We start from the raw sequence: 27,564 nt of genomic DNA on the forward strand, positions 1-27,564 counted from the left end.
ACGATAGAAAACAAAAGATGTGACAACAAATTAATGAGATGAGAGAGAGAAATAAATCATCGGCCTTAATTAAGGATGACCACGAGGATCCGGAAATTAATAGCAATAAATATAATTAATTAAATGTGAATATTGTTATAAAAATAAAATGTAATAATTAAGCACCATTGATTATATCAATTATAAAATAAAATCTCATAAGATGACTTTGAAATTATACTTATAAATAAAAGATTTTATTTAAAATTAGCATATCCTTAATAAGACCTTATGAGTGGTATAAATGCAATTGTATAATCTGCAGGGAATCTTTAAGAATATGCGAAGTTATTTTTTAAATTTCAAAAGATGGTATTGATAACTGTTTTAAAAAATTATATGTAAATTTTGGTAAAGAACTCCGAGCACCGAAAAATAAGCCTGTCACTGACCAATTGAAGAGAGGGATGTTATACTTGGCACTAAGGTAGGGAATGCAACAGGGATGTCGAACAGCGCTCTCGAGCTGCGAACTACAGAGCCTTCACTCCTCCCTTACCGTGCAACGGTTGAACACAGGTAGCAGGCAGACCGGCCGAATGGTAGTAAACAAAAGCGAAACTGCGGCGGCTGGTACTTCGATAACTTTTATGCATCTTACCAATTGATTAGGAACTCAGTTTAGATTTGCACTTGATGAACTGTGATAAACAAAGAATATAGCCTACATGAGGATGAATTATGATGATGATGATGATGATAATAATAATAATAATAATAATAATAATAATAATAATAATAATAATAACAGAGTTTTATCTACTGGGTCATTCCATGAATGTTGTTCGTTAGTGACGGAAATAGGTAAATCATAATAATAATGTTGTTAATATCATGTTTAAAATATCAGCTTTGTGTGTATGTATTGTAGCAGTGCAACTTCAAGTTCAGAAACGCAAACTGTTTTGATGTATAAAATTAATTGCTTTTAGCGTGACTTGATATTTGTTCTTAGTTTTTGTTACAGATTCAAAAATATCTCCTCTTCGAGTTCGATCCTTTAGTGAAATGACATCTACAAGATCTCCATGAACATTAAAATCTGAGTCGACACTCCTTATGAATACACTGTAGCTAGCTGCGCCGTATCTTTCCGGTCGGTACTTTCATCAAGAGCTATAGTGAGTAATATGTGAAAGTTTTCATTCTTGCTATCAATTGTTCCTCCAAGTTATCTTCCATTTATGATACGCACTCTGCAACAATATTACGAGACAAACATATAGATTTAAAATCATTAACGTATTCCGGACATATCCCTTTTGCAACAGCTATGAGACAGTCTTTCACAATTTCTCCGTCAGTATATAGCTTTGAAGCCGTTGCAATAATTTCACAAATTTTGTAGATAGCACGAACCAAGCTTATTCTACTAACACCCGATGATGATGGAAGGTTTTCTGAATTCAATCTTGATTTTAATTCTTCTACAGCCTTTTCACGAGTGAAACCGGATAACTTTTCTGGTCCATAAGCTTCAGCATGACGTGCAGAATTAAAATGCCTTTTAATATTATGATGGTTAATGTATCCAAGTTCTTTTCTACATATTAAGCAATGTGTCTTTCCGTCCTTTAAGATAAATAAATATTTACCTGTCCACTCACTATTGAATCGTCGTTCCGTATCCATACCAGCCGCCAGAGTTGATAAACACACTGCGTACAGAACACTGCTACAGCGAGCTGACTGACTGTCGTTTCAGCTCAGCTACGGTAGGAAACAGTATTAATCGTTTCACAGTTTGAGAGCGCTGTTCGACATCCCTGGAATACAAGGTTCATAAATGACCCTCTTTTCATGATCAACCTGATGAGCTTGGTTTAGGTCTCTCTCCATGCGTATAGTTGGATCTATGATAATAGCCTTTTGTTGTTGCCTGTTTATTGCTATTATATCCGCTCTTCTATGAGAGTCGTCTTCAGAAATACAATTAAATACGTCTTCAGAAATACAATTAAATACTCTTTCATACTTAAGTATTATAAAAGAGGGGTGCCATTTGAAATTTAAAAAGGGGTTGAGGGTGAGGGTGTGAAATCTAAAATGTAATGAACACTGGTTTTAAACTCTCTCCCCAATATATCTAAATTGATGTATTTTTGTTTAAAATAAATGTAATTGAAATACGTATATAGTTATACAAGGGGCAATCAACATTTCGGACTGCTCTGTATGTAGGCATCACACAGGACACAGGAAACGAATAAGTTATCTATAACAAGGTAAACGCCTGGAATCTGTATTAAATGTATTACTTGAGAGGCAGAGAAGAAAACTAGACATAGAGGTTTCATGAAAAATCGCAATAGGTCCTTGACATGTTTGCACAAAATCACGTGTAGAAGCTCAGTTCTTAAAGACAATCTGACGCTGTTTGATAGACTGACTCAACATGCTGTACTTTGATACTCGTTTTCTCGATTTTTCAATTTTCAATATTTTGTAACATTCAAAATGCTCTAATGAATGCAGTTTTTCTCCAATTTCAGTGAAATTTTGCACATAAGTCCACAAACTAACACATGTGTTTTCTTCTGCTATTCAAAGTATTCAAATCACCATGTGTTGAGGATGTGATGAGTTTAAAAAAAATTGACAAATTAACAACTAAAAGGGTAAATATATTTTTTCTCAAAAAGTAATTGAAAAATATGAAAAGCATGTATTATATTTTACATATATCTTTCAGGAATAAATTAAATATAAATTTAAAGAAAAATTATGTAAACTTTGAAAATTGGGACAATATAATTCAGTATTAAAAACAACGAAAATTAATTATAAGTAAACTAGTTTGAATATAAAAGTGAAAATTTGTGTATTGCATATCCTCATTATAAAAAATATAAAGTAAAAGTTTCAGATTAATTGGTGTAAGAATGTAGACGTTAGAAATTTCAAAGATCCATAGCCTTAAATTACGACAAATTTCTCCTATAAATAATTTCTTTTTGACGAATTATGCTATTCTCTTTCATCGTAACTTTCAACAAACTGAGCTTTTCACTCAGAAAATGTCACCAACCAGGCTTCCATTGATGGAAATGCAATCAATTCTTTCATTCGCGCGTGTTAAGGCCATTGCAAAATTAATTTAATTGGCTCTGAATAATTTGTTATTGTTCCATAATGTCGGCTGCTGTTGTCTGTCGCACGTGACTATGACATCACGAAATTAACACAATATCTGCAGATTAAACGTGAGCACCTTATTAAACACGACGTCACACCATAGAGTTCCTATTTAATAAATAGAGGATGTCGAGCAATACAACAGGATATCGTACCTCGACGTCGGGCGCGACATCTACCTATTCTGATCTGCGAGAAGAGAGCTGAACCATGGATCCCGGAGTTACGGCCAGCAGGAACGATCTCGTTCTCACGGTATTTATTTATGACTTTATTTCATTACTACTACTTAATTTTATACTTAAGTATGACAATCATTCGTATTGATGTTCATTTTTTTTTCACTAATATTTTTCTGACTTTACTGTCTTGGTAGTCACATATCATTTTTCAATATTATTATTTCACGAATATTTATCCGTATAGCTTTTACTATTCATTACACATATAAATTTCAATCATTAACTGCTAGTAAAAACTAGCCATGAAACTATCACTGTCACAAGAATTATATCCGTAGACATTTTAACAAATGAGGGCCTCATGTCATAGATTTACGATAATTAAAAAAAAAAAAACTGTCTCTAAGTATGAAAGCTCAAGAAAAAAATTATCGGTCATTCTACGACCATGTAAAAAATTACTCTGCTAATCTTTGTTCTCATCTACCATCCTGTTATTGGAATGAATGAAAGGATTAAAATTGACAGAAAAGAGAACAGACGAACGAAAAAAAGAACGGACAGATAGACTGACGGACGGACGAAAGAAAGAAAACAAAATAAAAAGGACGAACAAAAGAAAGAAACGCATGAGAGAAAGGACAAACAAAAGAAATCAATGAATTAAAGAATGAACGAACTAAACAACTGACAGACGAATGAAAAATAAAGACTAAAGAAAGAACGAATGAATACATGAAAGAGAGAACTAAAGAAAGAATGAAAAAGAGAATGAAAGGAACAAAGTACGAATGGAGGAAATAGGCTAACTGACGAACAAAAGAAGTAAGAGACGAACGAAACAATAGACAAACGAAACAACAAAAATCGAAACAATGGACGAACGAAAGAAATAACATACAAACGAAACAATGGACGAACGAGAGAAATAACGTACGAACGAAAAAAAAGGACAAATGAAAGAAACAAGGGAAGAATGAAGGAAACAACGGACGAACGAAAGAAAAAATAGACGAATGAAAAACAACTGACGAGAAAGAAATAACGTACGAGCGAAAAAAGGACAAACGAAAGAAACAAGGGAAGAACGAAGGAAACAGACGAACGAAAGAAACAACGGACGAAATAAAGAAACAGGAAGAAATAAACAACGGACGAACGAAAGAAATAACGGACGGACGGAGGAAAGAATAGACGAACAAATCAAATAACTAACGAACGAAAAAACGGACGTTTCCGAAAATACAAAAAATATTTATAGGTTCAAGTAGCCTATGAAAACTGCACATATGATTATAAGTAACATTTACTCATGTTTCTGACATCTCTCAAATACAATATTGAGAATAAAATGTTTCTGCCAACTATTAGAGCCTACAGGCAAATTTCCTATAGATGTGTTATTGCTATAGTTATAATCAGAAGTAAATAAATTGTCCGATAACTTACGGAATGTGCGTTCTGGAACAGAGACAACAGAGTTGAAGGAACAGTCTTAGTATCTGAGACGGAAGAGCAAGCGTTTTGTAACTCACATTCCTTACTTCAAGACCTAGCAAAATTATTTATTTGTCTCTAATCTATAGAGTAATTCAGTATTCCAGTGTAGGAAATACATAGTGGAATCTTGTTCTTAAAACAACTGTTATAGCTGACGTGATTTTTGCATTCAGCGATAGCAAATCTCATTCGTTCAGTTAAATGATGGTAAATTTGACAGTGTTGTTCTTAATTGATGCATAATTTTAATTTTTTGTATGTAGAAAAATTGGCGCCCAAATTTTGAAAAGAAAAAAAGTATCAGAACACAGCCAATTTTGAAGATAAATTCAAAATTTCTTTGACATTTTACTCCTCAGAGCATATTCTTTAAAATGTCTGGAGCACAATTTCGATAGTGGCTTTCAGAATTTCAAGATAAAGAATTACATTTTACAAATGGATTTTAGAGGTAATTTTTTAGGAATATGGATGATATTTTTCAAATGTAACAAAATAGTAAATTTCTATTACAAACAAAAGTTTCCTAATAGCCTAAATATTATATTTGTGGGATAAATAATTCCTAGAATATGTAATTTTTCTATGTAATAAAACAAAAATTTAAAAGTTACAGAAAACTGCTATCAAAGTTTTGTGTTTAAAAAAATTCTGTGCACCAGAGCTTTAGAAATTGCATCAAAGCAGCTAAGAAGGCGCCAAGAATACGCATTAAATTTTATGTCATACATTTTCCACACATCAACAATTTTGAAGCAAAAAAAAATGTATTTTTGAACATTTACTAATTTTCCACCATACTTAGGGGAGAGTCGGGTAGTATCGGACATCGGGTAGTATCGGACAGTGCGTTTCTTTCATCTACCACCATATGGTAGTACCTGAATGACATGGTTACGTTTCTCTATGCGACATCACAGAAACGTAACCATATCAATCAGGTACTATCATCGTGTGGTAGATGAAAGAAACTCACTGTCCGATATTACCCGATGCCCGATACTACCCGACTCTCCCCTAACCATCCTTTTCTCTTAAAAACCCTGAACACAAGTTTCAAAAATAATATAGTAGCAGTTGATAGGGACATAAATAAAGTTTATCTAATATATTTTCATATATAAAAGTGTATTTTAAAGCAAAAAATCACTCACTGGTTTTCCACTATATTAAAACCATTATCACCCCTTAAGGGCCATATTAGTGCAAGCACATAGAAAAGTTCAACATTGACCTGACCTATAGTAGCCATACAACTAGATATTTAAGTATCTTCGATGATGGAAGGACAACATAAATGCATTTAAATATTGTCAATTTATTGGAGTTAGGCGATTGAAATTAATCACGTTTGCTAAAATAGTTGAGGATTATTATTATTATTATTATTATTATTATTATTATTATTATTATTATTATTATTATTAGTTTCATCAGCAGCAGCATCATTTACCCCATCGCCATTCTGAAACTGAAAACAAAAAAGGAAACAAAAGAAAACGTTAATAAAAGACGCAGTGGGTACCAGACACGTGACAATGTAGTATGATCTGACTAAGCTATCATCAAAAAAAAAGAAAGACGTTCCTTTGTATTCTTCCTAAAAAGGTAAATTCTGTATGGTAAAATTTCACTCTCTTCAAAGGTCATTTTTTGATACTAATAGTTTGTATTTCAGCTTAAATGTTAATAAAGGGTATCAAAAGACACTACATACTGACACAATTGTTATATCTTATTAGTTTTTGGCGCACAGAAACAATAATGATACTAAAATAAAACAGATCAATTTTAGGTGCAAACTGCACTTCTAGTCCAGACATTTAGCCTCCAGAATGTGTCATTTTTTGTTTCCGAAAGCGTACTATACCAACACTCTACAATAAATTTTATTCTGTTACAGGGATTTGGTTCAGAAGAAACCGTAACGGAAAATGGAAACATTACCACAACAAAGAGTGAAGAACTAGAAGAAAAGAAGAACAACTCAGGAATCACATATGGAATTGATGATAATCCACCATGGTACCTTTGCATCTTCATTGCCCTCCAGGTAAAGTTTGCCTTTATGTTCATTTACATAGTTTGTGCACTGTATATGCGACAAATTATCTTAGGCTTATACACTTTAGTTTAGCCAGGTTAAAATAATAATAAAAATAGTCCATCATGAATGATTTAGAAGGTGGCAGTGAATATATTTTATGACGAATTAAATTCCGAAGACGAATATAATTTTAATATGAGAAGAAAGTTCGAAGACCGTGAAAGAACAGTTTAAGAAACGTTCCAACGACGTAAAATCCCAGAAAATCTCAAGTAAAAGGTAATGTTATATATGTATAAATTTTCTTTTTTTTTCAGCATTACTTAACGATGATAGGCTCCATAGTGTCCATCCCGTTCATCCTAACGCCTGCATTATGTATGAGGGACGACGATCCTGCAAGGAGTGAGATCGTGTGCACCATGATCTTCGTCACGGGCCTTGTAACGTGGTTCCAGGCCACCTTTGGCTGCAGGTACGTCCAAATGTAGCTTTGTATTTATGTAATTATACGCAATTTTCAGTAAATAGGCTAACACATTAATTTATTTTTCCATTTATTTTATTTTCCCTGTTAACCCTTAAATTAGCAAAACTTCACTTCTCACACTAGTTTATTAAACCTTGTCGGACTGTAAAGAAAACAACTATTGCAATGTCCATATTTGATATGTTGTACAATATTATAGTACTGTGAAATTTTAATTTTCCTATAATTTTTTTCTATTGTTCTATTAAAATTATAGCATATAGCCTATTAACTGTTGTATCCTATAGGACACTTTGTCAATTTAAGGGTTAAAAATGGTATACCACATAATTATGACCATACTAAAATTGTATCCATTTTAATTTTTCGATTTTCTGGAGAAGGGTATAGAAGTAAATACTCATTAAAAAAATATGAATTTTGGCGGAAAATTATGTATTTATTATTTTTTCAATTTATCTTTTGATTTTTCCCTTTAAAATGTATAATTATATTAAAATTATATCTATGTTCATTTTTCATTTTTCTGAAGAGGGAGCGAAATATATGCACAATAATGTTTTATTTTAATGCTCATTTTCCGTAAGTTCTGTTTTTTCACACAAAAGGAGCCTTTTCTCATCTTCTATTTAATCTATAAAACTGATATTTTTAGGAAACTGTTTATTTGAATGTTATACATGTACTGAAACAATGTTTTTAAAAGTTGTTAAATTTTAGAGATATTACAAGAGTTAGTATACTGAAAATAATTGAAAAATTGTTCTCAGTAAGGAGATAAATTACAGAAAAACTACTCTTTCAGCACGAAGTTAAGTTATGTGTACTTGAGCTGTAAAATATTCAGCTTTCTAGATTCAATTGTTTTCGAGAAAAAGTTCTTTATGTAAGACATAATTTAACATTATGAAGATAGGCAATTCTGTGTTCCCTTAAATATTAACGCAACATTATTTTAAGAAAAAGAGGAAATAAACTTGAATAATATTCATCGTTCTTAATGATCTTGGGATAGGAAATAACAATAGAATATGTATAAAATATAAATTACATACTGATTATTGTATAATAAACAGTAAAATATGTAATTAATAAAAATATGTACCGGTACCTTACGGAATAATGATTAATGAAGTTTAAAAAAATGATTATGATGAAGTGCAGTACTCAGGCAACAAGCTATGAAAATTTATTACATTGTTTCCACAAAGAAGAAAATAACCCTTCGTCTTTCCTTAAAAAAAATATCTAAAAATCTGGCCGTGCACCTCACTCAAGTATAGTCCGTACCCCTTTAAGGGCGGCCCTGGACAGATATAAACTGACAGTGAAAGTGATTAAGTAAAACATAAAGAATGTACGATAACATAGTTCAAAAATGTTACATAACTACAGGCCTTCAAGGAAAAGGATTCTATGAGCCTATTTGACAAAACTGTGAACTAATAATTAGGCCTATATTACAAAACTAACTTGTGAAATGGTCCACTGTTTAGGAGTAACAGTTAGCTTGTCTGACTATGAAACGAGTGGGCCCGAGTTCAAATTCTGGCCTGATATGCCTGCAGTTTTTCAGTCTACTTCTGTAAAACATTCTATCACATCGAGCCTTTCTTTATATTGAAGTCTAAGGTTCACATCCATATAAAACAATGTAATTATTTTTCTGCCTCTTTCCTAAAGAATTTCATAACATTCGCTAAGATTTTTTCCCCACAATTCGTACGAATGGCCAAGGTTCACTAATATGTGTCAGTCAACAAACCTTTTGTTAATGTAATTTTAACTCCTCGTATTCTGGTTGCTATTTTTTTTTTCGAGGATTTTCCTCAACGAACTGAAGCAGATTTGCTGGATAACTTTGTCGGACTCATTTCTCCATCATTTATTAAAATATCATTGTCATCATTTCCATATCCTGGGTTAAGTCCACAGTGCGACGTGCTGTATTCGTACAAGAGCACGACAGTTCGGCGACAAATGTTCACAGAACATGAGTGATAACCACAATAGCTCAAGCTGCAGTGCAAGCCTTCGGGTTCCTCCTCCCTAAAAATGAGCATTTTAGTCATGGAAGGATTTAGTAATAAAATAAAATAAAGATATCAAGTAAAACCGTTGAAATGTTAAATTAGTACTCTACAAGCTCTCAATCTAGAAAAATATAACATCGTATATAAATAAGTTGATAAATGTGGTGTTAAACTTTCATTGTGAATTTCTAGTCCTAACTCTGCAATACCAATTTCAAGTGTAGGCCTACTTTAATTATGAAAGAGTAATGGAACGGAGAAAAATTCTCTCCGGCGCCGAGATTTGAACCCGGGTTTTCAGCTCTACGTGCTGACGCTTTATCCACTAAGCCACACCGGATTCCACCCTGGCGTCGGAAGAATCGTCTCAGTTTTAAGTTCCAACTCTTGGATTCCCTCTAGTGGCCGCCCTCTGCACTACGTCATAGATATCTATGAACCTAGGACCGAAGTCCACACATGTGCTGAGGTGCACTCGTAATGAGTGACTGGTTGGCCGGTATCCGACGGAATAAGCGCCGTCTTAAATCACGAAGTGATTTACGCATATCATATATATTATTATAATGTACCGAAGTACATATGATATTTCCATGCAGATATTCTGCGTCATCATACTATGAAAGAGTAATGGAACGGAGAAAAATTCTCTCCGGCGCCGGGATTTGAACCCGGGTTTTCAGCTCTATTCTTCCGACGCCAGGGTGGAATCCGGTGTGGCTTAGTGGATAAAGCGTCAGCACGTAGAGCTGAAAACCCGGGTTCAAATCCCGGCGCCGGAGAGAATTTTTCTCCGTTCCATTACTCTTTCATAGTATGATGACGCAGAATATCTGCATGGAAATATCATATGTACTTCGGTACATTATAATAATATATCTACTTTAATTACATTTAACTATTTTTTTTCTGGTTTTTACAGGTTACCAATTGTTCAAGGCGGCACTATTTCGTTTCTAGTTCCAACGTTAGCTATTCTCAATCTGCCGCAATGGCGCTGTCCAGAACCAGAGATTGTGGATGCAATGACACCTGAAAACAGAACTGAGTTATGGCAAATTCGAATGAGGGAGTTGTCAGGGGCCATTGCGGTCTCTGCTATTTTCCAACTTCTTATCGGATTATTTGGTAAGTATTTTTTGCTGTGTGCAAAATATTGCAATGTTATACCACTTCAAAGTTTAAAATATACAGAGCCCGGCAGAGGAAAGGATATTTTAAGGAGCATATATCTCTCACAACACAATAGAGCGGCGATAAACTGCGCGCACATTGTTACCAATACAATGGTATTTAGTCATTATGGAAAGGTGGAGCGATGCACAACGTGCATTTTGCAATTAGAACTTTTACAAGAACGACAGTTTTGAAGTTACTAGGCCTGAATTTCTTCATTTTAATTTATGGCGCCATGATCCCGTCCCATCTGCTCACGCGACTTACATTTTCATCCATACAAAATTCAGGCGGTGCATCAATTAAAACATCGCGATATTCTCAATCGAAGGACGTTTTTGTGAAGAGATTTTAGATCGAATGGACGAAGATAAAGACTTTATTGACACTTTGTGGATGTCTGACGAAGTACATTTTCAACTCGGTGGTAGTCACTTAAAGGACGTCCTTTTCAAAGAATAAATGGCAGACTATGTATTTTATTACCTGATCCACCCTCAAAATTTTGCGCCCTGGGCCCCATTTATAAATCCAGCACTGGTTTGGGATACATCTAAACTCCCTAATTAAGTCGATACTGCACAAAAAATGAAAGAAAGAAAGAAAAAAAGAAAGATTTTTATTTTTTATTTTATTGGGTTATTTTACGACGCTGTGTCAACATCTAGGTTATTTAGCGTCTGAATGATGCCGGTGAAATGAGTCCGGAGTCCAACACCGAAAGTTATCCAGCATTTGTTCGTATTGGGTTGAGGGAAAACCCCAGAAAAAACCTCAACCAGATGACTTGCCCCGACCGGGATTCGAACCCGGGCCACCTGCTTTCACAGCCAGACGCGCTGACCGTTACTCCACAGGTGTGGACGAAAGAAAGAAAGAAAGAAAGAAAGAAAGAAAGAAAGAAAGAAAGAAAGAAAGAAAGGACAAATACAGTGGACTCTAGATAATTCACGGTAATTAATGCACGAACTTCCGCTAAATATCGAAAATCGCGAATTATTGGTAATTTATTATTATTATTATTATTATTATTATTATTATTATTATTATTATTATTATTATTATTATTAAACTCTAGTAAAATTATTCTGAATAGGTTTAATTATTAAAACACACTTAAAAATCAAGTGCAAAATGTAAAACAGTACAAAAAGTTTTGAAACATTATAATATTATACAGTACTGCCGTGAGATAGAATCTTAAAACAAGAACCACAAGTTTTACAAACTATCTTAAAACATTTTAGTTTAAAAATTATCTGTCATATTTTTTTCTTTCTTAGAGGACTGTTATTTTATTTCTGATTTTAGACCGCAAATTTCTTAAGAGGGAGGGACAGAGCACAAATCGAGTAAAGAAGGAAATGCCGCTCGTGCACATGTTAGACTCCTTCATCGCGAATTAACCGCACGCGAATTATTGGGAGTCGACTGTACATAGAATTTATCAATGTTATATCATGTAATATTTATGTTACTCATAAGTTGTCTGTATTAATACTACAGGTATTGTCGGCATGCTGCTCAAGTACATCACCCCACTAACCATTGTGCCCACGGTGTCTCTGGTGGGTCTCTCCCTGTTTGAAAACGCAGCAAGAGCGGCCTCACAACACTGGGGAATTGCTGCAGGGTAAGAGAAGCCTTATGTCAGAACATTCCAATGCTTTTACCAACTTTAAGGTGGCTAATTATACAAATTAAATAGGCCTAGACAACAGCAATTTTTACGATATGCCATATCAACTTAAGTCTTCTTAAGAAGTACGCTGTATGACACATTTCCTGAAAAGTAAAATCGTTTAACAAGGAATAACAAAAACTTATTTTATTTAATAATTTCTTGTTTTTACAAAGTGGGTATTCGAGTAATTGCAGTAATGGTTTATGGCGAAACACTTAAAACTCCACATTAATATCTCCTATACCTGGTATCGACGAGCTGTTTTCCCTAGATTTAAGGACACATACGAGTTCACAAATATTACGTACAGAGAATGAATTTTAATCACAAAAAAAAGTATTTTCAGCATAAATTTTCATTTTGTAATGTAACAATGGCCATAAGTATAGCAGGAAATAAATTAAATAAAATTAGAATAAAAATGGCGTTTACTGCACGTTTATAATGCAAATAGTTAACTAAATATCCCTACTGAACTGTTATCCTTCAGATGAAATGCCTGCACGATACAAGAAAAATAATAACAGAAAGTAGTGATGCTATTTTGTTTACCACAATAACAATAACAACATAAAGTGATGGTGATTTCATTTTGTTTATTGCTCGTTTTATTTTTATTGAAGTAAGATCAAATACCTTACTACAATAATACTGGACAGCTAGCAGTTCTGCGCGCGAACGACGCTAGTGCTGCTACCTAGACGGCCGGTGTGGCGATAATCTCGAAAGAAGCTGTAATCAACTGCAACGTATATTGTTGCTAGGCTAGTTAACAGTTTTATTAATTAAGGCTGTGATGCGCTGTTTATAATTGCTACAAAATTGCAGCATTACAAATTGCTCCAAATCGTACTTTCGATTTACGAGGCATCATAAAACGTGAGTCAACAACATTCTTTAGTAGGCCTAATTCCTTCGTCTTTGTGTTGATACAAAAATACAAATTAGCTTTTTTATTTAGACCTAATAAATGAATAGAAGTTAAAATGCATTGTAAATTTTAAGGTTTTATCAGATTGTTTTATTGTTGTCCACATGCCTTTACTAATTATTACAAGCATCAGATTACTATCAATTTTATCTTTGCAGTTGTCAGCAATGCGTATATAAAGCATTATTGTAAATTCATTCCTAATGTCAGAATTGATTTTGTCTCACTAAACCAAAGAAAAAAATATGTAACAATTAATTACGGAAAGTAATATGAAGTGTGCAATATTTCTCATAATATGCAGCTTTGATATAAGATAATAATTTTATATTAAATACTATTCAACATTTCTTAAGTGTTTCATATATTATTCCACATTAGTAACTCACGTTTTAAACAATAGTCCGAATCTCGCTATGTTAATATTTGTATTTGTGGACATAATTCCACGCCGCTCCGCTAGATGTCAGGTCCGCGATATTTCGCACTCATGTCAATGCTGCTAGTATACAGCTGTCCGGTATTTTATAGTAAGGTATTTGATAAGATGTGGTGGATATTCAGAAAAGACGGTAAACAATGCTGAAAAAGCTGATTGATTCTCGTGCATTATGAGTGTAGAAAAATGCAATGTAAACTTGCGATTTGTATGCTCAGTAAATATCCTGAGAGATGTCAGCCTTATCGAGGAATGTTTGCAAAGAAAATGAGAATGATTTTAATCAATACAATATACTGATTCGATAATCCTCACCTCATAAAATGACATATTATAGAGTTGACTGTATAATGCAGTAATTACAATTTAGTCAGGTTTAAGTGTTTTTCTCATCTGTCATATATGAACCATTAATTATTATTAATTTATTAATTAATTTTTCTAATTTTTTTACTTTTCAGAACAATCATGATGGTCACTTTGTTCTCGCAGCTTATAAGAGAAGTACATATACCTGTGCCAGGTTATTCATTTGGCAAGGGCTTCAGAATTATATGGTTTCAACTCTTCAAGCTATTTCCAGTAAGATTTAATTTTTTAAGGTTGCTGTATACTATTTCTTTAATAACAATAAATATATGCGGATGCACTTAGATGCACTAAGGTTTTGTAATATACCATCCGTCCTATTTTCAGGTGCTCCTGACTATCCTATTAATGTGGGGAGTTTGTGGTATGATGACTCATTTTGAGCATCTTCCCGTTGGACACCCAGCCAGGACAGACATCAAATTGAAGATTATTGAACAGTCTCCTTGGTTTCGCCTCCCCTATCCAGGTAAGAGTGAGACAGGCGTAAGTGACTAACATTAATGATATGAATACAAACGTAAAAGATATAACAAATACTACATCCATGCTGCCAATCACAGGAGGTTTAAAAACTTCTCTCAAATTTTTTGATCTCATACCTTACAATCCCTCAATATGTGCCCGTAACATTAAACAGCACATATGTAGACGAAAGTCCAATTTCCCACACTAGTCCCAACATATTCACGGCTACTTTTTCCGCAGCAGTCGTGATTCGAGTCCGCTATGTTCGGAGATCTCGAGGCAAAAATGACACTTAGACGATGTCTTTCACATAACCATATAGGAAGAAATGACATGGTGTTAGGTCCGGAGACCTGGGAGGCCAGCAGCATAGAGAAAACTTATCTGCTCCAGCATCTCCTAGATATCGATGTGGGAGTGTTTCATTCAGAGTCTTCCGAACATCATTATGAAATTGTAGCGGTGCCCAATTTTGCTAGAAAACGTAATTAAAATCTTCCTCATTTAACCCTGGGAACTGCAGTTTTATAGAATATCCAGTTACGATGTACTGGACACTGTCTTTAAAAAAAATGACCTATATGCCTTTGTGAAAGAATCTTTTTCTAAACTCATTGTGATTACTGGTTGTGACCTGGCATACTGCAATATACAAAAAATACTTTTTTTGTCGCTATTTTAATTCGACTATTCAAACTAGCGAGGTCAAATAAACCACTCAAAGGAACGTGAAAATATATAACATAAATCTATGTAGGTAATATAAATAATAACATTTGTATGAGATAATCTAAAAAAATGTACACTTAGAGCAACTTAAGTTTGTATTTTTGTGTTGTTAAACCATGGTTGCCTTTGCTAAAAGTACACATAAGAAAAGAGAATTATGTATTTAAATTACAAGATTAGACATTGTATATGAAAGCTGACTAAAGAGTTTTTCTCTCGATAATTTCTCTTTTCATCCTCTCTTGAGTATTACATTATAATCATAACTTTTATCATTTCAGGACAATGGGGCATCCCAACTGTCACAGCAGCTGGTGTTCTGGGAATGCTAGCTGGCGTCTTAGCATGCACTGTGGAGTCTATTAGTTTTTATCCAACTACCGCTAGAATGTGTGGTAAGTCTATGTGTATAAAATAATCTGTCATCCACTTCATATACAGAGTGATCTGCTTAACTTAGTGACTTTTTTATATGTGTATTACATAACATAAAGATATTATTGTCTCGCATTCATAGGAGCATGGACTCTTAAATAACGGAAAGAAAATTATTCAAAACTATCAAATAAAATGTTTAAATAAATCATAATAAATATGTTCTACAGGTAATGCGAAGTTAAAAATATTGAAGAGAAAGAGACCAGGCCGTATCAATAAGTTTTGTGTCAAATTTCGGAAACATACGCCTCAGATATTAATACTTTTGTGTTCATTTATAGTATCAGGAGCATTTCATAATGATTCTCTAAATGTAACTTGTGTTTGACTTATATCTTTCTGTTGAACTTAACACTGTTTATATTATGCACTCAAACCATGTGCGATTTATTTTCTCAGAGAGGAGAATGGTTTGCGCTTTTTTTCTCAATTACTCCCTCTATTTTCGTCTGTCCAACAGAGAAAAGATATACCGGTATTTTAAATAAAAAAAACATAAGTGAAATAAATAGGTAAATTGTTTCTCTCGTAATAGGCTTACCATGTATTAGTTTATGAAGAAGCATTCTGCATGATATTGTGCATAATATATTAATTTTAATTCGAGATAGCTCAGAAAATGCATAATCCCTCTCTCATCATTCAAGCAAGACTAGCTTCTCTATACTGCTAGGATTAAAATAATAATAATAATAATAATAATAATAATAATAATAATAATAATAATAATAATAATAATAATCTACAGTGCCTCCTGAGATATTTTGTAGAAAACAGTGCACGGTAATAGAAAATTGAGTGCACCGAAGTTACTCTTATGTCTGAAATAGCCAAATATAAATGCATTTTTTATAATTTGTATAGTTTAATTTTACTGATTGAAAAATGAGTTCTATTCAGTCAATACTTAACATAAACACAATAAAACATGTTATAATAACATATACACAGATTTTAAAAACAAACGTTTTCGCCAATTTTGATTGGCATCTTCAGGTCGTGTAGGTCGAATGGAACATGTTATAAAAAGTGAACACTTGGTATATGACGTTAAAAACCAAAGTTACAACTGTAATATCACTTAAAAACAGAGAATAGAATATAGGAGGCTTTTTGCTATATTCTATTCTCTGTTTTTAAGTGATATTACAGTTGTAACTTTGGTTTTTAACATCATATACCAAGTGTTCACTTTTTATAACATGTTCCATTCGACCTACACGACCTGAAGATGCCAATCAAAATTGGCGAAAACGTTTGTTTTTAAAATCTGTGTAAATGTTATTATAACATGTTTTATTGTGTTTATGTTAAGTATTGACTGAATAGAACTCATTTTTCAATTAACATTGAACTTAACGGAACCAATATGCCTTTGAAATTAATTTTACTGGGTATAACAGAAGAAACAGTTACAATATTTATCACACCACAATACTTTTTGTTAGGAACTTTATTTATTTTTAATACCGTAGTTTAATTTTAGAACTTTTTTATTCTTGCGTGGTAAAATAGAAACCCAATTTTTAATCATATTCATATTTCTGCTATTTAAATATGAAAGCTCTATTTCCAAAATGTAGACCACTATTCAGTAGAAATAAGGAACGCCTTTTTTGAAATTGAGTTGGAGCTTAAATCTGATTATTTCGTAATTACACCGTGTGCGTTTTTTTTGGTATAGAACATAGGAACACTATGGATTTAACATTGCCATATGTATAAAAACAATGACGTAATAACTTAATCAGAGGGCCATGTTTAGAAATTAGCAGGCTTTGAAAATGTATAAAACGCGAGAATATAATTTATAGTTAAGTCACCGCCTGCTTTAACACATCCGACGGCTGTATTTGAGCAGGCAATGGGTTGTCAAAGTCTGATGTTCTCTTGTTTTACAAATTGTCAAAGCCTGCTAATTTCTAAACATGGCCTACTGATTAAGTTATTTCGTCATTGTTTTTATACATAGGTTTCTTACGATAATGTTAAATTCCTGTGGCCTATACCCAGAAAAACATATGGTATGTTATGGAAGAGTCTCAGACACATTGGTTAGATTACATAAAAATATTTGGTACTAAAATGTGCCATTAATTACAACACATTAAAACACTGAATGTTGCAGTTGCACCCCCACCACCCGTCCATGCTATCAACCGAGGAATTGCCATCGAGGGGCTAGGAACCATCCTAGCTGGAATCTGGGGCAGTGGAAATGGCACAAACACCTTTGGAGAAAACGTGGCTGCAATTGGTGTGACAAAAGTAAGTAAATTACCCATAAAAACATTTCCGAGTCCTTTGGCACTAAACAGAGACGAATCAGCTTAAGACTGAGTAAAAAATGCATTTAATATATAAGTTGTAATTTCTTTTCCAGATTGGAAGTCGGCGTGTAATCCAATACGCTTCTTTTCTCATGATTTTCTTGGGCTTGACAACAAAGATTGGAGCAGTCTTTATCATTATTCCACAGCCTGTTGTTGGTGGAATGTTTTGTGTCATGTTTGGCATAATTGTTGCTTTCGGTACGTAAACCTATTTTACGTAATACTGAACTTCAGCAAAAACTGTGAAAAGTGAACAGTTTTTTACTTAGTGTTAAATACAGATTATATTATTGTTATTATTATTACTTTATCATCATTATCATCGTCATCATCATTACTATCAATTATTCTATTACAATAGAAATCAGACTTAAAACATTTTCAAACACAGAAATACAATAGGGTCATCTACAGTTCGGTGCATTACAACTGTTTCAGGACTCTCTGCCCTACAGTACGTAGACATGAACTCATCAAGGAATCTCTTCGTTGTCGGTTTCTCCATTTTCTTCTCTCTGGTAAGTCAGTTTATTTATTAAACTTACACAATTTCAGAAATTATCTTACCAGTGTAGTACAGTAATACCACATATTGTCCACATTATAGAACAAATGACAATCATTAGAGCAACCAGATTCATTTATAAACAAATGTCACTTTTCTTTAATTACGCTTTTTATTTAGTACTAGCCGTACCCGTGCGCTCCGCTGCACCCGTTAGAAATAAATATAAAGTAATTGCATAATTAAAATAGGACATTTGATCCAAGGAACAATCGTGTTTGATAGAAGGATAAATCGTTTAATATGTTACTTAATTTAAATTGCATCCAAATAATTAAAATGCGATCATTTTGGTCCAGAGACACTCATTTGGTGCAATGACAATTCCTTTAACATGTTTCTAATTTTTATTACATGCAACCATAGTTTAATGAAGATTGACATCATTTAGATTTAATGTGTATATTTTATTTTACTTGTTATAGGTTTCCATTGAATTATGGTAATAACTTAATTTTAACCCTTGTTTTCTACCTATTCAGTAAATGGCGCTTGGCCCACTATGGTTGTGAACCCTTCAAATAAATTAAATTATATTATATAATATTACATATTATATTATATTATATTATATTATATTATATTATATTATATTATATTATATTATATTATATTATATTATATTATATATTATATTATATTATATTATATCAGAAGTTACTGTAATAACATTATAGCATTATGTCCATCTAGAGAAACTACACTTTCCAATGGTGAAATAATAATTAATTATACAAATCGGTTAATTTAGCTTCCGATATTACTTCATACAAACACAGAAACATTCTCTGTAGGCTATCTTTCATAGCTTTCGATTGTTGCTGTCCAAGGCCCCTTATAGACGAAGTCATTTGTTTTTTATTTCATTATACGGCCTTAGATGGCAGTTATTTTAATTTTAAAACTCATTTATCTCATTAAATATCAGTCCTATAAAAATGTTTCAAGAAATAAAACTTATCGGAAATTATTTTTAAAGAAACGTTTGTTATATAACATTTTTCACAAAACTCAATTACAAGCGAGATATTTCGATTTATTTAATTCAGGCCCCCTTATAACCCCCCTTCTAAATAATGTATTTTGAATGCCATATAGCCTAAACTCTAAGTTACAACGAACTTAATTTATATTCCAATTTTCATCGAAATCCGTTCAGCCATTATCGCGTGAAAAGGTAACAAACATACAGACAGACAGACAGACAGACAGACAGACATACAAACAAAAATTTCAAAAAAGCGATTTTCGGTTTCAGGGTGGTTAATTATATATGTTAGGACCAATTATTTTTGGAAAATCGAAAATTACCAGAAAAATTTCGCTACAGATTTATTATTAGTATAGATTAATTTATTGCTTGGACATTGTATAATCAGTTATCTTCAATCACGTTTCTTTAGGTGCTGCCAAAATGGATGCAAGCACACCCACACTCAATTCAAACTGGCAATGAGATAGTAGACAGCATCATCACAGTTCTGCTGAGTACGAGCATCATGGTAGGAGGAATCACTGGCTGTCTCCTTGATAATTTCGTCCCAGGTAAACAGAGATTAAAACATCTATATACAACAGTCATTCGGTCTCCTTGCCATTCTTTTCCTATCACTTTCAATTGAAGAACTATTATGTATCTGTGGTCTTCACAAAAGAATGAACACATGAACTCTAATCTTTAGCTTGAAATCATGCAAAGAACAATTCGTAACAAACTTATATTATTCCGAATTAAAACAAATATATTTTTCTAATTTATTTAGGAACACCAGAGGAGCGCGGTCTCATCAAATGGCAGAAGGAGATCGAGTTTACATCCAACAAAGATGATGCTGATATACCCAGCACTTACGACTTCCCTGTTGGCATGGGATTTCTCAAAAGGTATTTGCAATGTCAACGACTTTTTACAGTCATCTATATGTAAATTCATGACTGCTTTAGTTCCAGTTGATAAATGATTCTAATCATGACTTTCGTTCCAATGTAATAACATAATACTAATAAGAGGAAGAAATACTCTGATACCGTGTTCAGGTTAAGTTTCAACAGTAGTGTTCAATTATTATAAGGGAAAACGATTGTTCTATTCATCTGAGCACGGGTGTTGAAAATTTTATTAACGAGATATGTTAGATGTCCTCATAATGCACAGAGATCTGAAGTTGCTATGTACCGGTACTAAAAGTTGAAATATGTGAACTAAAAAGCAAAAAACATGGCCCGCAATATATTTACTTGACAATCAAGTAAACAGTCCAATTCAATTATTCATTCAAGTCCTTAACTGCAAACCCAGCAATCTCCAATCTTCCCTCTTTTCCGCCTTCCTCTTCGTCTCTGCATACAATCCATAAATCTTAATATTGTCTATTATCTTCTTTTGCCCCCCTACCCCAAACAATACTATACTCCAGACAAAGCACTTCACTAATCTCTTCCTTAGTTCTTTTTCCAGAGGTCCGCAGAAGATGTTCATTTTTCTATTAAAAGCTTCCTTGGCCATTGCTATCCTCCTTTTGCCTTCCTGGCAGCAGCTCATGTTACTGCTTATAGTACACCCCAAGTATTTGAAGCTGTCCACTTGCTCTACTGCCTCATTTAGAATTCGCAAGTTCACCTCTATTTTTCTTCCTATGACCATGGTTTTCGTCTTGTTTGCATTTATCTTCATCCCATACTGCTCACAGCTGTCATTTAGATCCAATTGCATATCCCTTAGTATCATCTCCTCTTCTGCTAACAACGCCATATCATCAGCAAATCTTGTGTACATTATTCTTCTCCGTCCTACTATCACCCCTTCCATGTCCTGAAAACAATCAATTCTTATTGGTTGCAGTGAAAAATCATTAATTACTATAAAAAATTTAATCTTCAAATCAATTAAGAGATGACTGCTACTTTGAAGGATTCCACGTTAAGAAAAAAGCATAGAGCATATGGAGCTATTCCATCAAATGAGCAGTTGCCATGGAAACGCCTACCTACCACATAGCTTTACAATGTATAGGGAAGGCCTATAAAAGCAATGCTTTTTTCCTAACGTGGAATGCTCTATATGATAGTATAGAAAAAAAAAAAAACAAATGAAGCCTTGTGTTGTTCTGTGGTTTTGTAATAAAGGCAGAGTAATTTAGAAAGCCACCTGTGAATTGATTTGATTATTAAATACGCTATGGTTAGAGCCAGGATTTCTGGTAGAAGTAATCAGTTTTAATTAGCCATATATCTCAACTCTTAGTATTTAAGGACTCTATAGGAAGCTAATATTCCTTCTTGTTTATATTGTATCACATTTAAAATTTGCGCTCACTGGTTTTCTTTTTCTTTCCAGGCATAAAGTATTCTCCCGTTTTCCATTCCTGCCAACTTACAGGCCATAAGTGAAAACAATGCCAGAATGAAGACTGAGACTCAACATCAACTTCTCCTTCGGTGTTTTTAATGTCCTCTTGGAAGGATAATTACTAAAATACTCGAACCTTCACAGTTAAGCAGAAAGTAAGAAGATGCAGTACTGGAGTGCTACACTGTGACGATAGTTTTGTTACTGAGTCTTCCATTTCAATCACAATCGAGTTCCTGACTTTTTAGACGCCTATGTAATGACGTTATTTCAACGACATAGACTCTTCAGCGTCAATGAGATGAAGATATTTTAATAAATATAGTAACAAGGGAAGAAGACTGGCACGGGAAGCTAAGGGAGGTTTCCGACTGGAGCAACTGTCAACCGCAACTCAACTGTACTTCAACACAACTACGGTTGCTATTAACACAATAATGTGAACAAGATGCATACGTTCCCACTTTTTCAATCAATTTAACTGAGTTGATAGCAACTGGTGTGTTGTGTATATTAGTGACCGCAGTTGACAGTTGCTGTTTAAAGTTGCTCTGGTGCGAACAGACATGAATCTTCAACGCAATTAAGCTGCAACTATAAATCAATTTCCAGGAATGTGAAGGGCCATCAACCACTTGGGATGTTTTTGCTTAATGACAATAAATCATATCATATCAAATCAATTTCGATTCGGTTGCGGTTGAGAGTTACTCCAGTAGGCAACCTTCCTAAAGTATCTGAAGAAATCTTCAAATTATGGTTTGCTGAAATATAACACATCTGCCAGACATGGACAATGGCTTATTTAGTGAGAAGCCGCCAATGTGACTTGGTCAAGTACAGTTATCAGTGAAATCAGTGAATGAGCGTGCAATGTTAAAAAGCAAGTCACCTAAAGTGATATATTTCAATTTCTCCTTGTGTTCATGTTGAAGACTGTAAACAATTTACTAGCATTGAGAACTTTATGTTAAAATGTTACATATAAACATTGAATACCAATACTATTGAAGAAAGCAATTGGTACTTTTTTTAAACTTATTCGTAAAAAAAAATATGATGCAGTACAGTTTTACCTCATGGACTTACTGAATCAGTGTCTAATTATACTCGTAGATCAGAAATACGAAGTTGAGGAGTGTGAATAAAACGAATAAAACGTATAGATCAGTTCGATATTGTAATAATACTGTAATATAGTCATTGACGCCGCAATCGTGAAACTAGATTAAGATATGGATGTTTGCAGTTATAGACAGAGTACTTCACACCATGACAATAACGAAACAAGTTTATAAGTTAATGCAAATTGTCATAGGAATGGTAATACAATTATTTCAAAGCTTAATACTGAAAAGTATATTTAAAAATATTAAAGCTGTGTATAGTTTCATGAAATAAAATTATTTAAGTAACATCATTATTACAAATCGTATGCGTTATTTGTATTCCTTTCCCTTCCAAATTTTCCTTCCATGTCTTATTAATTTCTTATGTCTTTCACACACAGACATACGCACGGGTTGCTACAAAAGACTTTTCCAGTTTCGAACACATGTAATTTACGTTCTATTAATCTGAGGTGCATGAAATAGTACCAATGGAAAGAGAAACTCAAGAAGTTTAGTTGCTCACCTTAAAGATGATCAATATTTTCCCCATTGGTTAACACGGCACACATCAAACCTATAGTCAAGTTCCACGTAGGTACGTGGATTTTCCGACCCCCAGATTCTGAGGTTATGTCTGTTCATCTTATCAGAAAGATGAAAAGTGGCTTCGTCGGAAAACACCACAAAACGAATAAATTCATCATAGTTTTGAATTAAAGTCTGCATACTTATGCAGAAATTTCTTCGTAGCCCTTTGTCCTCTGGTTTTAGGGCTTGCAGCAACTTTAATCGGTATGGTTGAAATCAAAACAGCTTGCGAAAAATTTTGTCTTAAAATCAGTGTACCATTTACGAATTGTAGGCCCATTGCATCAAACTTTGTTCGGTAATGCCGTTGCACATTAGTAACCTACTGGTTCACATGAAAATCAAGCTTTTCTGTTCTCTATAGCAGCCATTTCGCCTCAACAATGAACATATTTGTTTATATGCGCTATTATGAGGCAGTGTTACCAACTAGGAAAGCAATTTTGCTACAACTAAACTTTTGAGTTTCTCTTTTCATTGGTGCTATTTTCATGCATCTCAGATTCATAGAACGTAAATTACGTATGTTCGAAACAGGAAAGGTCTTTTGTAGGAGCCCTACTGGTACTGAATTTCTCACATATTCGAAATGAATATTAATGAAGACTTCATGTAAATAATGGTTTAAGTACCAATTTCGTAAAAATTGTGTTTCTACTGGAATAACAATTTATATACCTAGCCCTATAACATGAAAAATAATCAAAGTCCAGACTCTTCATTTATCATCTGCACTATAACTTCAACGTATATTAAATCAACTTCCTGGAAAGTATGAAATGACACTTAGATCCTTATTTACTTCAAGTCTTCATTTACACTCTTGTCTTTTTCTGACGGAATTCAACATGTGGATTTATGAGATGTGGTACTTAGCCCCAATACATCGAGAGGAATTCAGACACGCTAAAAACGCCTCTCTGTAAATCTGGTTTTCGAAATGTCGTACGTTTAAAAGGAAATTGTTGAAGTCAAAATGTCCATTTTCGAGTTTCGGGAGGGTTGCAAACCGCGCCTGAGGCTCTACTGTGACACAGGGTACAGGAAATATGTTGAATCCGTCGCAGATGCCACTATTTCTCGATTTATTGAGAGAAATTCTCTCCAAACACTGCTGCACTGGATGAAGGTAGGTACACAGACGGAACTACTTTACACATTGTTGTAATATCCTGAAATGAATGAAGCAGGTAAGTAGTAGAATACACTTCGTCATATATATTCATTTCAGTGTGCTGAATGAAAATAAGGAAATAATAAATACCTTAGGAGCTGATACTTGACAGCTGCGAAGAGAAATAAAGCGGCAAATATATCATATGCAAATTTACACTTGCTCTGGTTTGCCCATTTAACAGCTGTGGGTGGGGCACACAATGGGCCAATTTAGAAGACCTTAGAACTTGAACTCTTTTGTTCAACTGTAGGGAAATGGAAGAAGAAAGAAAAGAAGGTATTTAACATCATCTTTGCATAACAAAAGATACAAGTTTTATAGCATTTATTAATTTACAAGTCATATTGTGAACATGATATTTACCACTCTAATATACAAACAGTTGAACACTTACATAAAAAAGTTTTGTAGGCCTAACTTGTTTGAACAATATATTATCAATGTTTTGATGATATTTCGGCTATAAAGTACATTATAAAAGATAAGAGAACTAATACGTGTTACAGTACCTTATCATTCACATTCAAATTTGTGCTAGGCACACTTCAATTTATTATCTATGACTAGATTTTTGGAAAAAAATTCAATTTTGTGATTACAAGCTCACTCTTAACCTTATATTGCATCTAAACTGGGGTTTCATGCTATATAAGACGCACTTTGGTTCCTCCAAGCTTCATATTGTACTTAAGAAAATGTTTAATCTTGTGCTATAAAATGATTTCTTAAAATCGCAAAATTGGGAATTAAAAAAATAGTTTTGGAATAGCCTACATTATTCCAAGTTGCTGCAATTTACAAATTGTAGTTCTAAACAAGAATAGCAATTTTAGAACTTAAAATGGCAATTTTCACTCACAGTTACAGACAGAGATTCATGATAAAAGAAAAGAAACGGACCGTTCCATTTCTTCAGGCAGAGGAGGTAAGTCCCTGCTTGAAGAATGTCGACAGTACACACAGGCGTGTGATAGCCTTCTCCTTTCTGGCCTCGCGTAAAAATGTTCTCTATCCTGAAGATGTAAACAATATATTTCTTCAGATTATCACAAATATTTCTTTAATTAAAACGAAATATGGCATTCCTAACAAACTATTTAAAGGTGGTGTTAACCTTTTGTGCAATTCATAATTTCTGATTTTAACTAAATTACTGTATCACATTACTCACGAATCATATTGCTTGAAGTCTATTATCACTATCATGATATGGCATCATCGAATATTAATACGAGTTTCAATAAACATAATTAAAATTTTTATTATGATCGAGTAATTGCATCGTGATGCTCTAAGACATTGAGATTGCAAGACTTTGCTGAAGAAGATACTGTATGTACGAAAGCTAGTTTCCTAACAAGAAAGAGAATTTACATTAAGTACCGGTATGTATCGGCCTAGTTTATTCAAAAATTTTCCTTTATATTGTGCGATACTTTTGAAGAAGGTTATGGCAAGGCATTTTCACACTGACTCATTCAATACCTCTTTAATTTGACTTGGTCTTGGAGCAAAGTTTCTCAGTTTATCGTATTGTCGAGATTTCAGTCGTATGTGTCAATGTTCGTCTTTCTGCACACTATTGCTGAACATGCCAACTGACACTAATTCACAAAAACAGTCTGCAAAGAAGACACTATGTTGCCACCAATCTACCAGACTCCTTTATTGTCTCTTGTACAGGAAGCTGGTTTCTCTGAGGTATTAAGCTCGCAGGTATCACACCCTGCTTTCACAGTGCAGTCCTTTCATCGTACACTATCACTGCTTCATTGTCTACTAAGGAATCTGTGTCTTTATGAAGATACTGACTTCGAGACTTGCTGAGTGCAATTATAGCAGCTTCATCGTTCCTCATTCTGTTCTTTCGTTTCTTGCTGAAATTCACCTGAAAATCACGATATAAAGGTTAGAAATTAACACGGTTACAAAAACTGTCTTTGCCTATGAAATGATCTGTAGTTAAAGAAATTAAATACCAATAAATTTATTAACTTGGTTCAATTACAACAAAAAATTATTGAACTAGCATGAACAAATGTGAAAATATGTTATTCACGTCATTACAACAACCCTTTTATTAGGGAGTAACTTAAGTTTTAATATATGGAATTCTTGTTTCTGGTGATTTTAATTAAATATTAAACCTTTATATGAAACAACGAGTCAAAGTCAGGATAGGAGAAGAAATGTCAGAAGGGAATAGGGAGAGGAGGAGGAGTGATAGTAGGAGGAAGAAGAATAAAGTGTATAAATTTGCTGATGACATGGCGTTGTTAGCAGAAGAGGAGATGATACTAAGGAATATGCTACTGGAGCTAAATAACAGCTGTGAGCAGTATGGGATAAAGATAAATGCAAACAAGACGAAGACCATGGTCATAGGAAGAAAAGTAAAGAAGGTAAACTTGCGATTTCTAAATGAGGCAGTAGAACAAGTGGACAGCTTCAAATACTTGGGGTGTACTATAAGCAGTAACATGAGCTGCTGCCAGGAAGTCAGAAGGAGGATAGCAATGGCAAAGGAAAATTTAATAGAAAATGGAGAAAGAACTAAGGAAGACACTAGTGAAGTGCTTTGTGTGGAGTGTAGCATTGTATGAGGCAGAACCATGGACGAAGTGAAGCGAAGCGACTGGAAGCATTTGAAATGTGGATATGGAGAAGAATGGCAGGTGTGAAACGGACAGACAGAATAAGAAATGAAGCTGTGTTGGAAAGAGTGGATAAGAAAGAATGATGCTGAAACTGATCAGGAAGAGGAAAAGGAATTGGCTGGG

General features: G+C 33.7%; 2 protein-coding genes across 4 annotated transcripts in view; one reads left to right on the top strand and one right to left on the bottom strand.

The window, feature by feature from the left end:
- Positions 1-3,294: 3,294 nt before the first annotated feature.
- LOC138711093 (solute carrier family 23 member 2-like) lies at positions 3,295-23,337 on the top strand. The gene is made up of 14 exons (XM_069842413.1): positions 3,295-3,429; positions 6,760-6,909; positions 7,221-7,378; positions 10,349-10,554; positions 12,109-12,235; positions 14,118-14,238; positions 14,353-14,494; positions 15,504-15,617; positions 17,789-17,928; positions 18,044-18,191; positions 18,432-18,511; positions 19,962-20,103; positions 20,322-20,442; positions 21,896-23,337. Exons 1-14 carry the CDS (start codon positions 3,385-3,387, stop codon positions 21,942-21,944), a joined length of 1,743 nt encoding a protein of 580 aa, XP_069698514.1. The 5' UTR covers positions 3,295-3,384; the 3' UTR covers positions 21,945-23,337.
- Positions 23,338-25,093: 1,756 nt separating this feature from the next.
- LOC138711098 (uncharacterized) overlaps positions 25,094-27,564 on the bottom strand; it is a 235,225-nt gene continuing 232,754 nt past the window's right edge. For all 3 annotated transcript variants that reach the window (XM_069842420.1, XM_069842419.1, XM_069842418.1), the window contains exon 8: positions 25,094-26,672. In XM_069842420.1, the coding sequence (XP_069698521.1) occupies positions 26,517-26,672 (156 nt within the window). In that variant the 3' untranslated portion in view covers positions 25,094-26,516. The remainder of the gene's footprint in view (positions 26,673-27,564) is intronic.

Source organism: Periplaneta americana, chromosome 12, assembly GCF_040183065.1.
Source record: "Periplaneta americana isolate PAMFEO1 chromosome 12, P.americana_PAMFEO1_priV1, whole genome shotgun sequence".
NCBI classification, from domain to species: domain Eukaryota; kingdom Metazoa; phylum Arthropoda; class Insecta; order Blattodea; family Blattidae; genus Periplaneta; species Periplaneta americana.